Genomic DNA, 15,622 nt, shown 5'->3' on the forward strand with positions numbered 1-15,622 from the left:
TGTGTGTGTGTGTGTGTGTGTGTGTGTTTTGAGATAAGGTTTCCCAATTACTGGGATCTCAGGTCAGCGTCACCATGCCTGGCTTTGTTTCATTTCCAGATTGATGATGAGTGACAGCACAGTGATTATAAAGTCTTAGAAAACAATACCCGGCTAGGATAATTAATTCTTATGTGTTTACATGAAGTTCTTTCCTTTTTGTCTTCTCTGTAGGTCGTAAGTTTAAGAAGTTTAATAAAGTCCGAGTTATGAGAGCCCTTGACAGTGTTGCTCTCCCCCAGTCAGTGGGCCTTCCTAACGAGAGCCAGACCCTGGGCCAGAGAATCACCTTTTCACCAAATCAAGAAATTCAGCTGGTCCCACCACTCATCAACCTGCTCATGAGCATTGAGCCTGATGTGGTCTATGCAGGGCACGACAACACAAAGCCTGACACTTCCAGCTCTTTGCTGACCAGTCTCAACCAACTAGGCGAGAGGCAACTGCTTTCAGTAGTCAAATGGTCTAAATCTCTGCCAGGTAATTTGTACATGGTATCATGCATTAAAAGGTTCTATGTTTGTGGCCCTATCTGAATGTGAAAATGGTCTGTACGAAAAGTCAACTACCATGTAAAGAGCACCATATGTTTTAGTAATTCAAAATGCTTGGTAAATCTCATGTGTGTGTTTGGGTTAGTTGGTAGAGCCCTAGGTCAGCATGCATCAGTCCTTGGATCAATCCCCATCAACACCTGCACACAGGCAAGACTCATATAAACTATAGGAACCCAGAGAAGTAGGAAGCACATTAAGGCTGGCTGATTGCTGCCTACAGGAAACAGTTAACAGCTAAGTGTATGTGTTAAATCACAAATACAGTAATTCAGAAGAAAAAAAAAACATGTTAGCCATCTCCTGAGAGTGTCTACTTCATTCTTAAACCTAACTGAAGCTTTGAGCCTGTTGGAGATAAAAATCAAACATCCCTACTCATGTAACAAATCGTAACAGCATTGAAAGCATCTATATAAAGTCAGTGAAGAACACAGAAGTCATGAGGTTAATAAGGAGTCTGAAAAGTCAGACAGACCTCAGTCCCTTGCTCTTCTCATTACACTAAGACAAGGATATGGCCCAGCGATACTGAGAAATTGTGTATTTTTATGGAAGTGCTTCACTGACTTTACTGGCAATATGTGTCCCTCAGTGAAGCTCTTTAGAGGCCACGTGTCTGGTCGAATTACAAGAATCCATTTCTCACTTGGTTGAAGCTTAGATGGCAGACACAGGTGAAGGCTTGCAGTTGTTTGTGTAAGCCTTAACATCATGATTAGAAGCAGAATAATGCTTTCAAAAATCACCTGTTTCTCATACCATTAGCATCCTTGTAACGTTCATTTTTCTGACACATGGTCAAAAATTAAACACATTATGTCCTTTTTGTCCTGGAAGAAAATCAATTATGTTTTTTTTTTTTTTTTTAAAGATCCCTTCTCAATTTGCCTGAGTATATTTATTGGCTATTATTCTACCTGAAAGTTTTGAAATATAATAGATGAATTGCTATTGAACATCCAAGGTTATATGAAACAGAACAGATTCTTGTTTGTTAGACCTTCAAACGGATCTGACAGATGAGTCAGATAGACTACCCAGCTTTTCATTCACTTTACTGTAGCTGACAGGCCTTGGACAGGTAATGTTTTCCTTCAACAACAACAAAAAAAAGTTTTGAGTATTTAAAACTTACTGTGAAGTGGCTATCAAATTTGATAGATCTTTACTAAGTAAATGTCATAATAGCATTGATAAAATAATTCTGTTTTTAAAATTGGTGTTTAGCCATGCTTTTGCTTTTCTGTTCTCAGTACTTGGAAACGGTGATTTCCTTGACCACCATTGCTATGGGTCATTATCTCTCTTGCTTGTATTTTTGGAAGCTCTTTATTTTAAAGAAGATTTTATAGTTATCTAGTAAATTTAAAAAAGAAAGCAATTAAAAAGAACATTTATTCATTTAAGATAAAAGCTGTTTTTACGTTTAAATGTTTATAGATCAAGATATTTTGACCTCCACACATCGTTGAAGAAATAATGAGAAGAAATATATGTATTGAATTTGGTAGCAACTTTTTTTTTAATGGTAGCAACTTTTTAAGTGGTGCAGAACACAATTAATGTGTGGCAAATGAAAACAATGGTCACAGGTTTATGATTCCCTCAGTTTCTATTAATAATGTTCAAGGGCAGCATTGAGATGATCAAAATTTTGTGTGGACTCTGCTCTCTTTAAGCCACATTTCAAACAGTGAATTCAAAAGCGACAGTGTGAAATGGATGCACAGATGCTCAAGGAAATATGATGAATTTTCCTCTGAGAAGAGCTGAAGGGGGCATAAATTTAATGTTGCTCTTGTTGCCTTTCCCACCACTGTGACATGCTAACAGAAGTCACCTCAGGAAGCAGAGGGTTGGTTTGGTTTATAAGATGTTACGGCCCATCTCAGAGGGGAAGGCGTGGTGGTAGGAGTGCGGGACAACTGGTCACATTGTACCCCGTCAAGAGGGAGGAAGAGACCTGTGCTGGTGTGCAGCGAACTTTCCAGTTGGAAATTCCAGGCATGAATGGTGATGTTGATGTTGAGTGGGTCTTCTCTCTCCAATTAACACTGTGGAAATGTCCTCAAAGACAGGCCCAGTGTTTTGGTCCCCAGCTGGTTTGGAATCCAGGCAAGTTAGTTCAGATTAACCATGACACTGATCCAGTGTTATTAGATACTCTGAACTAATGTCAGCTGCCTTCACATAAGGTTGTGGCTCTTATTTAGTGACTAATTGAATGCCTACCACACGGCTGCTGAGTGCAGATCTTAACAATTAAATCGTGCCGCTAGGACAAAAAGCCAGAGAGTGTACTCACAGTGTGAATGCATTGGATGCTGCACCCTTTTGCATCTGGGCACCGGTTTTGCACAGAAGAGAAATGTATTTGATTCAGTTACTCATTTACAACAATATTATTATGTGGAAGATGGACTTTTGTTAAAGGAGCCTTAACAATAAGCCAGATTGTGAAAATGCATATTAACAGTGAAAATGTAGCAGAATTTATCCACTGTGTACATATGCTGTTGGAAAACCCGTTGACAGACCAGCTCATTCTTTTGAGACAGTAAAGTGTACATCAATGTCTGATGAAAAGAACAAGTTCAAAAGCAAATCTATCAGTGAAGACCCTGGGCATGATGCTGCAGGGGCCATGGGGTTCTTTACTTCCCAGTCAGGGAATCCTCTTTTCCTCTTTGTCTTCATTCTCATTGTCATTGACCTGTTACCATAAGTGCAACTAATTTTACTCCTGTTCAATAATATTTCAGAGATTCTTTTTAATTTAATGGGAACACATAAGATGCCATAGACTCAAGGTGTTATCTTTATAGACTACCTTATAGATAACCTCCATTTGACATTTGGCATCTGAGTATGAATGACTTTGTGTGGTATTTTTGTTGTTGCTGTTGTTGTCTTGAGTGAACACTATATTCCTGGTTAAGGCGCGAAGCAGGGCATTACATATGAAATTTTAAAACTTAACAGTACACGTTTCCTCTATTAAAGAACTTTCAACCCAGAGAGAGATCTGAGACACCTGACAATAGCATCAGACACAGAACTTATGAAAACGGATAGATGTGTGACTTTAGCATTGGGTTCTAAAGGAATGGACAAGGAGACTCATTAACTGTGTAAAGAGAAAGCACATTCATTATAATAGGTGTGCCTGAGGTATAGGAAATGAAAACTGTGAGTAAAATTTGGTTAGTGATAAATGGAAAAACATAGAAGACAGTCAGTTGCTCTTCATCCTTCAAATGTGGGGATTCTTAAATAAGATCAGAAATTTAATTATTCAGTTACCCCCAAAACAGCAATAAAAGGTTTTAGTAGTTAGTGAGAAAATGCATCTGCATAGATGAGCTCTTGTATACTTTTGCCTTTGTAAGTGTTGGTCTTCTTAGGATTTCACTAATTTACTCTGAAACAAATGGCAATAAAGGTACTTGGGGATTAGTAGTGGAAAGTAATGGCACAGATGAAAGTCATAGGCTTGTCAAATAGGGTCTTGAAAGTCATAGTAAGACAAAAGTTAATAAGTACTAATTCAAAAAGCAAGGTCGCCTTCTCTACCAGTGAGTTGTACAAGAATTAAAGCAATAGAGAAGTGCAGAGAAAACATTTTCTTGTGATGAATTTGTCTTGCTGTTTCCCTTTACTGGGTGAAATATTCATCCCAGGCCATGCTGTGACATTCCAACTATTGCCCATTGGAGTGCATTCCTTCTTGCTTTAAACTACCCAGACTGCGTGCCATGATGAGGACCTGAAGATAGGGACAACCTTTCCTTCATTTTCTAGCTCTGCAGTGTGAGTTGGTGACAGTGTGAAAAGGGACTTTTTTCTTTCTTCCCAAATGCAATGAATAAGGCAAATTATCACCTTCAAAGCATGAGGAGAAGAGTGAAGGTGGCCTTCCACCGTAGACCTGACCTTCTATAACAATAGTCAAAATTCACTTAACTATATTCCACTGAGACTACCATCACCAATGTTGACGTCTTCAAATTGTCAAGTTGCATGTCTGTTCTCTTTCATGCAACTTCACTGCCTGAGGGTGTACTGGTAGAGTAACCACTTCCTAGTGAAACTCACCCTTTGGTGTCCATCCATTCCTTCCAGGTACATGGTTTTTCTTACAAAGTTTTAGTCACTATACATTTGTGCTTCTTCCTACACTATACATTTTACTGTCCTGAATTCTGTCCTCTCTTCCACTGGCTTCTCATGTTACATATTTGGGATGAACAGATGTATATCCTTGATGTTCTTACTCCACTCCAATGACATTTAAGTAATGGCATCAGTCCAGCTCCTTCAGTCATGTATTCCAAATGCTCTTAACACAGCTCCACCCAGATCACCTCTCAAGTCAACATGACCTTACTGCTCATATGCCAAAACCATTTTTCTGTATCCTGAAACAAGTCCTCAGCCAGCCACTTCAGAACCATCTTTAGCGCCCTCCTCCTTTGTTTCCTGCCTGAGTGGTTGTCAGTTCTTTCAACACCTCTTATTCAATACATGGCTGTCTTACTACAGTGCTACTTCCATGCCTGCAGATCCAGCTTAGTTTGGTCACCACCCTTTCTTTGTTTACTTAGGTTTCAGCTCTCAAACAATTTAACCCAAAATTCTAACCCAAGAATCAATTTTCTAAAAATAATTGTGACCAGCCATGTTTTTCTTCTTCCATTTCTGAATAAACTCTAAACTCTGTGGCCTTGCAATTCAAGGTGGTTCTGTAATCCGGTTCCTAAATTAACAGCACTCCTTTTTCCCTCCCTTCAATCCATGGAATCTAAGGAGCATTTGCTGAAAGGCTCTTCGCTCCATTTCCCATCTTTTTCTTCTCATTTTGGTGTTGTTTTCTGTATGTAGAGGATCGTCACACACACGTTCTCCTGTCTGACTTTCAACAATTCTCCAGCATTCATACTAATTTAATCTGCCCTGCATCTTCCCAGACTGAATCCCAATACTTGGGAAGAGATAAAGGAAAGGAAGGGTCTTAGGTTCAAGACCAGCCTCTGACAGAAGTAAGACCTTGTTCCAGAAAAGACAAATAAAAAGGTGTAGAAATCTCAAGTGTGGAATATATAACAAAGAGCTATGTTATGTTATATGAACTCTGTCATTCTTGATCAGACTAAGCCACTGAATGTGTTGGTGGTGATTGCCTATGTCTCCCTTTGATCTGGAAATATACACACATATTGGCGTTGATGTCTTGTATTACAAGGTCCTGAGATATGTAATTCTCTATTTAGGTTGAGGCTCATCATTTCAACTGTATGACACTTTGACACTTTTTTCAAAAACAGAGATCGAACTTATGCATTTTTATCAGAACCTTGGAAGCACAGCAAGCCTCATGAGTCATCTTTTGTCCTCTCCTTTATCTTTTTTTTAAGTATTGAGAATTGGACAACCCAGAGCAATATTTTTCAAGGATTATTAAGCCAAGACACTTAACAGAAAAGTATATTTTTTTTACACTGCTTCTAAAGCACAATTAGTGGTCATCCATCACTTCCAGAGGTTTTCAGCTTATCGTCTCAAGTGCATGAGATCTCTCTAATCATTGTCACCACAGGGATCTGATCTCCATTTCCCTGGCTTTATTTCAGTATAAAATAATGGAATGGGGTCACAGTCAGTGGGGAAGAAACTGCTTGTGAGCCAGCCGTGTTCGCGTTATTTAACATTGGACTTTTCCACAGCTGCGCCTCCAGAAGGTGGAGTAAGGAGGTTATTTTCTGAGCTCTGTTCTGTTAGATGGAAATATGTGTTCTGCTATGAATGTTAGTAACTGAGTAAATTTTTAAATATTTCAATAAAAGTTACCTTTTATACTGCTAAAAAGTGTTCCTTTATTTCAAGACACTGATAAGCCTAGAATCCAGAAACGTAAGAGAACAAGATAAAAATAAGGGTAAAGTGAATATATACACAAAGTCTGATTTTCAGAAAACAGAATCGTGTATGTATAACTTTATAAGAAAATTTAAAACTAGTCATAGATTAATATAAAACAATGACTTGAAATGAAAAAACTAGCACAGTTACGTCAAATATTTAGATGTTTTAAAATAGAAAGGTTAGCTGTAGGTGGAACAACAACAGGAACTAACTAGTACCCCCTGGGTTTGTGTTTCTAGCTGCATTTGTAGCAGAAGATGACCTAATCGGCCATCAGTGGGAATAGAGGCTCCTTGGTCTTCCAAACTCCATATGACCTAGCACAAGGCAAGGCCTGGGCCAAGTAGTGGGAGTGGGTGGGTAGGGGAACAGAGGTGGGGGGAGGGGTATGGGAATCTTTCGGGATAGCATTTGAAATGTAAATAAAGAAAATAATAATAATAAAAAAAAAAGAAAAAAAATATTATACACATATAGACAAAAAAAAAATAGAAAGGTTAGAAGTTAGAACTAATTTACAGAATGAGTGAATTACTAGACATCATACTGAACTTTATTATGTCTAATTAATTGAATCTCACTTTCTACTAACCTGTCATTTATATATGATGAAATTCATATATGGATATGATACAAGCTAATAAATAATATATATGAAATTAATGTTCTGAAAATATACTAAATATATATTTCATTACTGTTTATTTGTATGGATATGTGTAATTGGTATGAATCTATTCATATATTTATGTCCATGTGCACATAGAAATATATGTGTGCATGTGTGGAGGTCAGAGGCTGCCACTGAGTGCCTTCCCAGCTGTTCCTTACTTTTAAAGGCCAGGCTTTCTCACTGAGCCTGGGGCTCATGGATCTGTCTAGATTGGCTGGCAGTGAGCTCTGAGACAAGTGAATACTTGTCTAGGCTTGCCCTTAGAGCTAGGATTATGCAACAGAACACTTTTTGGTGAGTGCTGGGAATGAAAAGCTTGCTCCCTTTGCTTCTTTGAGAAGCACTTTACTGGCTGAGCTGTTTTCCCAGGCTAGAGGTGCCTAATTTGTCTTCTAAATTTATTGTCATTTGCAGCATTTATATTTTAATTATATGTACGTTTTCCATAACATAAAAGATAATGCTTAATAGCTTATAATTTTGATCTCATTTTGTTTGCGGGCATATTTTTTCTTCTTATTTATTTATTTATTTATTTATTTTTATATTATTATTTTGACACAGCCATGGTTAGCCTAGAACTTACTCTGAAGTCAAGGATAAACTTGAACTCTTGATCTTTCTGCCTCCAGCTCCTCAGTGCTGAAATTATTAGAGTATACTACTACAGTGTGGTTCATTTGTTTTAATTGGAGATTTCTCTCAATTTAATTAGTGGTTTTCCTATAGCCATTAATCCAATTAGTGATCTGTTACACGATCCATGGTTGGAATAATAAATATTTGCATATTCCTCAACAAAAATTCAGTTATCCTGAATCTTTAATTCAGTTATATTTAGTTACGTTTATCCTTGTGGCCTAACTTGTTCAAGGTAACATTCACTTTCTAGATCAGGAGTGGAACTGAGGCCTCTCTGAGCAACCCTTGAGGTCACACCAACACAAAGCGCTTCTTGTGCCTCCATTGGGTAACTGTCATGTCTTAAACAGAATTTGTTCATCATCAATTGATTCTGATTTTTATCAAAGAATTATCCATTTGCTCAATATTCAATGACAAGCAGTACTTATACTCTAGATGATTCACACTTTTTCTAAAATGACACACCATATAGATATGCACTTGAAGGAGTAAAGTCATATGAAAATATGAAACTTAAAAAAGCACAAAACAGTTTTTCTTGGCAAGTTGGAGTCTTTCTGCCACAAAGTAAATTGGATTTTTGGATGATAACAGTATTAAAACAAAGGAAAACAACTATTCTAATCATAAAAAGAAAATCCTGGGCTTTCAAAACAGAAATGAAAGAAAACAACCTCTGGAGGGCACCAGGAATTCACTCAGCTGGAGTAAAGGACAGGTTTGGAATTCAGCACAAACTCAAACTGAGAGATGTGGTGGGAGGGATAATGAATAAGTGTCACAGGTTCATCCCTTGGATGCCTTGGTACCCTCTAGGCCTCTCACAGTCCATAACCACACTTTGTCTTGGCTGACTCACAGCGTCTTGGTGGTGACTGCTTCACAGCCCTTCCCCAGGCACCACACAGAGGGCAGCAAGGGTTCTGTTCATTTCCCCTGTTAGCAGCATCTGCTGTTCTACCAAACTCCAAATGGAGGGACTCATTAGTCAACAGAAACAAGAAGAAATGATGAGAAACTGTGGTCAGACATTGAAGAGTGTGCCTCAAAAATCAGGAGGTTGCTGGGTTACCATTAACTAGGGAGGCACACTTGAGTTTTCATCTCCAAGGAGGCTAAGAAACAGGAAGACGGATAAAGGCCATTTCCCAGCTGCTGGTGGGGCTGTCAGGAGCATGTGCAGAGAATTTCAGTGTCTAACAGAAGGAAATGCCCTCTCTCTCAGTAGCTAACAGATTAAGTATTATTCTGCTTGATTTCTGAATTAGGGCATTTGTAAATGGACAGCAGTGGACCTTTAAGGAAAATAAGTATTTTCGAAAGAACTTTATGGAAAGGGTTTGCTGCTCTCATTAAAACATTTATTTTTACTTAATTTTAAACAAAATACTAAATCCAGTTTTGTTATTCAACTGTTGTAAGCTACAGTGACATTCACATTTATATTCTTTCCTTGATATATCCTCAGGCTCAAGTCCATGTACCCAACTGCAATCAATATTTTTAAGGTCTCTCAAATATGTCCAAAATGTGCTACTTTTATCCCAACATGTTTCTTTGCCCTTATTTCAGATTTGGGGAGAGCTACTGAAAGAATTGCTTAAATCCTTCTTGCCTCCATAGGAAAAGCAAGTGTCTTATATTTTCTTCTTTAAGTTTTTGGATGATGCAAACTCAATCACATTTCTCTGCCTAACTCCTCCCACATCCACTCCCCTTCCATGCCCTTTCCAACACTGTGTCTTCTTTTTGTTTTTCAACAATAACTCACTTGCTCAAATTTGTGCTGCTCATATACTCATTGTTATGGGAGCAACCATTGGTGTAAGGTTGACCTATCAGGGACCACATCCTTAAAAAAATTGACCCTCCTTTTCCCAGAAACCATCAATTGTCTCTAGGTCCTCAGCTAGGGGTAGGGCTTCTGAGTCCCTCCCTCTCCATGCTGGAATGCCTACAGGCTTGCTCTTGTACAGGTGTTGCATAGGCACCACAGAAGCTATGGCTCGTGATGAGAGAATATCATGACAAGAAGACACCAAAAGAGTGGATTCTATCATTTATTTCTGTCATGTTAACATAGTGTCTAGCATGGAAATGGGTGTGCATGAATCCAGAATGGATAGTTAATTCAGTTAATGATTCTCACCAGCACTAAACCACAGTGACAATGACAATTTCATGACTTAGAAAATGACTTTCCATTTGTCTCCTTTATAGGCTGTTGTTGTGAGCATTTTCTGAATTTTAGGGAAATGTGTTAGTATCTAGTTTCGACTTCCTTCAAAATTTTAACATGGTTCACATGATTTCTATGATTGTTTTCTTCCAAAACCTTTCTAGGTTTCCGGAACTTACACATCGATGACCAGATAACCCTGATTCAGTACTCCTGGATGAGCCTGATGGTGTTTGGCCTGGGGTGGAGGTCGTACAAGCATGTCAGTGGGCAGATGCTGTATTTTGCACCTGATCTAATCTTAAATGAGTAAGTTGTTACTTTTGGTGCTGTCATTGTTATCACAGGTATATCATATGATTTGGAAGACTGCATTTCAATTGTTAATCACATGGCAATATCCATTGATGTAAGGTCTCTATAATATATTGACTAAGAGGCCTTTGAGTGACTACTCAGGAGTGTGTTAGGTGGGTAATAGGTAGGTTTATTTTTACTATTTTGGAAAGCCTCTAGACTGATATTCATGGTGGCCAGACTGGATTATATCCCCCATCAGCATGATGTTTTCTAACTGCCATCCTGACTGTGGTAAGATGGACTCTCAGTGTAGCTGTAATTTACTTTTCCTGTGTGACTCATCAGGGTGAACATTTTTATGTATTTATTGGCCACTTTACTCCATCATTAGGAAACTGTCTGTTCATTTCATGATAATAAGTTCATTAACTGATTTATTGATTAAGTTCTTTCATTTCTTGATTTGTTTAGTTCATGATCCTTGCATATTCTAGATATTAATCTCCTGTTAAATGTTTAGTTAGAAAATATTTTTACCTATTTTTTAAGCTTTCTCTTCACTCAATTAAGTTTTTCCTCTTGCTATACAGAAGCAATTTAATTTCATTTAATCCCACTTGCCAACTCTCTTTATTATTTCTTGAGAATTTGAGGACATTTTCAGAAAGATTTTTGTCTATGTTTATTTGCTTAAAAATTTTAGTTAAATCCTTTGATTGCTTATTTAGTATTTGGATCCCATTCCTCTTGTCTTGAAAAAATGTTTTTATCCAAACTAATATTTTTATTTATTTTTCAAAACCTGATATATACAATTCAATATATCATGCTATCATACTAAATGCTTATCATATTAATTTAAGTTTTCAGACTTGAACTTGAGATAACAAAATCAAATATTTTTGCTTGACAGTAGACTTTTAAAAATTAAAAAATGTTCTATGACTAATCCAATTGGATTTATCATATTTAAATAGTTTTCAGCATATAGTCTTTAGATGATAAGAATTTATCCAAGGTAATGTCTACACTGTTCTAATGGTGCATGTCATATTGTGAACATCCAAGTTAATAACTGATACTATCTAATGTCTTCACAGTTAACAATCTTCATGCTTCACTCATTCCTTTTTAACTGATAGTCCCTTGACATAGGCAAGGACTCAGCATTATCCACCTTAGCAGTCCAAGAAACTGGGGCTCGGGAGAAATGGATAACCTGGCACAGACCTGAGTGTCTTAATCCTTCAGTGTGGGTATCTTGTCTTCTTCCCACTATTCCTGCTAGACACAGTGACTAATGCTGGCCTCACAAGATCGCACATACTGAGAGAATGCCTCAAACCAGGGAGCCATCTACAGAGCCTGCACTAACCCTTTCTATTACACTCACTACCATTCTTTTATTTGTTTGTCTGTGTCACCATACATATCACCTAGAAAAAGTCACAGTGTTGTAAATTTTTTATGAACTGAAGTGATCCATTAACTTGTGCATGAAATTATATATACACATACAAATACATATACTAGTCTGTCAATAAAGCTGTTCCTGGATCCAAATGCTCCAATTCCTTCAAGATTGCTCTTAGTAGATTTAGCTATTTAAAGTGGTATAATAAAAGCAAGAAACAATATGAACTTTAATCAGCGTGCATGTAATATTATTTTATAAGTCTAAATTTTCTTTGCCTTAAAAATGTAGTGCTACCATGTAAAAAAGTTTAGAGACATTAAAAATTCCAAATATTACTTTGTTTATTAAATATATCAGTAAATTCAACAATAGGAAAGAGCGCTCCTGAGCTCCTGTTCACTGCCAGGTTGTGTCACTGCCTGGCTGATGGGCGATGGGTTTTCATGCGTATGCTGGTTTCTCTTTTGTGTGCTGTTGTGGTGCAAGGCAGAGGATGAAGGAGCTGTCATTCTACTCGCTGTGCCTTACCATGTGGCAAATCCCACAGGAGTTTGTCAAGCTCCAGGTGACCCATGAGGAGTTCCTCTGTATGAAAGTCTTACTACTTCTTAACACAAGTGAGTACCCAAGACACTTGACACCTTACTTTTTAATTCTCAAGGTAAATGTCAAAATATCATCATATAGTCACATGCCAGGTATACAATTTAGATTGTAACTGTGAAGGAGGAATTTCCAATATATTGCTACTGGTTTGACATTTTTAATATATAGCCACATAAGACTAAAATAGCATATCCAGTTTATTTTACATGAAATGTGATCACAAGCTAATTTGCTTATCCAGTATTGATAAGCTAGTTAATATGAACTCAAGCTATGCTTTCCATTAAACCTACCACACATGCACTAAGGTACTCTCTTTGCAATACAGACACTCTTGTTTGGAACTATTGTCAGTGAGTGAGAACAGTTTGACTACTACAGCAGATGGTCTCAGGGATCATTGATTTGGGACATCAGCAGAGTATGTGTTACTCAAACAGTCCTGGATGTAAGCAAGAAAATCTCAGCTTCCTCCCTCATAGTGCCCACACTGTGTCATGGGGCCTGCAGGCTTTTATTGCCTCTGACTAGAAACGATCAGATAAGGACTGGGTGGAAGTTTGGGGGCAAGACCTGAGAGGCACAGGACAGCCAAGGGAGAAGGCAGCCAAGGGGAATATGCATACACTGAGCTTTTCTGTGCCCTTCTCACACACATGATGCATGCATGCACTGAGCCTTCCTGTGCCCTTCCCACACACATGACACATGCATGCATTGAGCCTTCCTGTGCCCTTCTCACACACATGACACATGCATGCACTGAGCCTTCCTGTGCCCTTCCCACACACATGACACATGCATGCACTGAGCCTTCCTGTGCCCTTACCATACATGGCAGGTTCAGGCTGCCACTGTATGGTTGATTGTTTGATTTACAAGTGAGTCACTGGGAGCTAAGGCCTTAGGATGAGTTCACCTAAGTGTTTTTCTCAGCAGCGTCTTTTCAGGGACTTCTGCTAGTGGCACAAATCTCAGAAGACTGAGTAAGGGAGCTTGGGATGGGAAGGAAGATACAGCTCCTTAGAATGCAAGGTACTTTTGTGGAATCCACATGAATGCACCTATATACCCTATGCATCCTAGTGAAAATGTGCATAACATTTTTGCCAGTAGGGAGAACTATGCAACATCCCCGGAAAAGCATCTTTAAACCTAAGAGGATAATTAAGCATCACAAGATATCAAGAAAATTGGAATGCCACGTACTTCTTACCATCTAGGAGACGGGTGGTTACATTCAACTGTCAAGCAGAAATTTAAATACTGTAGTGAATATATCAAAATTAATGGTGTTAAGAGGAAATAACTTCATTTCAAAAAATAGTTTATTTAGCTTAGATGATATCTTTATATATCCAGATAATTAAGTCAAATGAAAAAATTGAAATTATTTAAAAGCTATTAAAGAAATATAAACTTTTTTTTTTTCTGTTTTTCGAGACAGGGTTTCTTTGTGTAGCCCTGGCTGTCCTGGAACTCACTCTGTAAACCAGGCTGGCCTCGAACTAAGAAATATAAACTTTTCAAATCTCAAATAGGAACTACCCTTGCAAAGACAAACAAAAATTATGGGTCTAGAGATGTATCTTGGAAGTTAAGAGTGCTTGTGCCCCCTGGGAAGTGGTGGCGCACACCTTTAATCCCAGCACTTGGGAGGCAGAGGCAGGCGGATCTCTGAGTTCGAGGCCAGCCTGGTCTACAGAGTGAGTTCCAGGACAGCCAGAGCTACACTGAGAAACCATTTCTCAAACAAACAAACAAACAAACAAACAAACAAACAAAAAAGAGTGCTGTGCCTGTGCAGAAAAAGCACCACAACTTGATTTCCAGCATTTCGATAGGGTAGGTGACAGCCACTGTAACTCTAGATACAGAGGAATTCTACATTTTCTTCTGATCTCTGAAAGCACTCACACACAGTTGTAAATATACCTACACATACAAACACACACACACACACACAAATTAAAAATAAAATAAAATGAAATGGGAAAGTTGTAAGGGGATGCGTTTGATAATTTCTTACAAACTTAAAGCTCCTATGTGCCATGAAAAAACAAAGGAAACCTCTCTAGGAATAGGTATCAGAGTCACACAGGCTGTCGTGAATTTCCTAATGAAGGGATTACCAACAAAAATGATTTCATCTCCTCCTGTCAGGCTGAGTTAGCTATGGGGATGAGTTTGGAAGTTCTAGAAGTACATGGATTTTAAATAACAAGAGACTGAAGTAGCTCGAGAGAAGAGACTGTATGTATGTAGGCATGCATGCAGTACATCCATAGTGATGTGTGAAAAGAATTACATCTTCAGTGAATTTTGCAAGAAATACTCCTGAGAAACCCCTGTATATTTAGGATTTGAGCAGCTGCAAACTGAAAACCAAAGTGTTATTTCTTTGATTTCTCTTTGGTTTGCATTCTTATCCCAGAGACATAGAAAGCAGCATCTCAGTAGATGCCGGGGAAATTGAGGGTTTTAAAGTTAGGTATGTACACTATCTTTAACCTGAGTGCATGTGTTTACAGAAATAGTGCAGAGTAAGCATTGCTAAGGTGGAGTGCCATCGATTGAGATGGTTTTCTATTTTTCACTTGGATCTATCCGTGGCTTCAGAAAAATGTTGCTTAAGGCTGGAGGTTTGTGTGTAGGGATGCAAAGAAAGAAGAGGTGTCATCTGTGGCCTCTGGAAGCAGGTGGTGTGCAGTGGGGAGTGTGGATGATGATGTACTTGTACGTTAGATCAGTGGAGAATTTGTAAGGAAAGGAGCTAAAACTTTGTGTATAGCTGAGGAGCCACAGCAATGCTCATCTTAGTCCCAGCACACAAATATACATAAAGGCAAACCAAAGATTAATAGCCAGATTGTTAGCTAATATACATGACAAAGTATGTTAAAATGTATAATCAAACATACATATCTACCATCACTATTGTTAGTTAATAATGTTATGTGAGTATTGAACAGTACAATGACTTGATTGACAAGTGAAATCTAGAAGAGCTGAGCATATTGGCTCATGTTTATAATCAAAATTTGGGAAGGCAGGAAGATCAAATGCTCAAAGTCATTTGCAGTTACATAATGAGCTTTCAGTGTAGCCTGGGCTAAATGAGACCCTCCTTGTCAGGAAGGGAGGAAGAGAGGGAGGGAAGAAATGAGGGGGGAAGGAAGGAAAGGAAAGGAAAGGAAGGGAAGGGAAGGAAGAAGGGAAGGGAAGGGAAGGGAAGGGAAGGGAAGGGAAGGGAAGGAAGGAAGTTTTCCTGACTCCTAGGAATA

General features: G+C 38.3%; 1 protein-coding gene across 2 annotated transcripts in view; it reads left to right on the forward strand.

Moving 5' to 3' along the window:
• The window catches only part of Pgr (progesterone receptor), a 63,696-nt gene that overhangs the window by 37,479 nt on the left and 10,595 nt on the right, over positions 1–15,622 (forward strand). The window contains exons 4-6 of one of the 2 annotated variants that reach the window (XM_021207240.2): positions 214–519; positions 10,180–10,324; positions 12,219–12,349. In XM_021207240.2, coding sequence (XP_021062899.1) covers positions 214–519; positions 10,180–10,324; positions 12,219–12,349 — 582 coding nt within the window. The remainder of the gene's footprint in view (positions 1–213; positions 520–10,179; positions 10,325–12,218; positions 12,350–15,622) is intronic. The other variant, XM_021207242.2, reaches the window with a different exon arrangement.

This window comes from Mus pahari, chromosome 10 (genome assembly GCF_900095145.1).
Source record: "Mus pahari chromosome 10, PAHARI_EIJ_v1.1, whole genome shotgun sequence".
In the NCBI taxonomy this organism is placed as follows: Eukaryota; Metazoa; Chordata; class Mammalia; order Rodentia; family Muridae; genus Mus; species Mus pahari.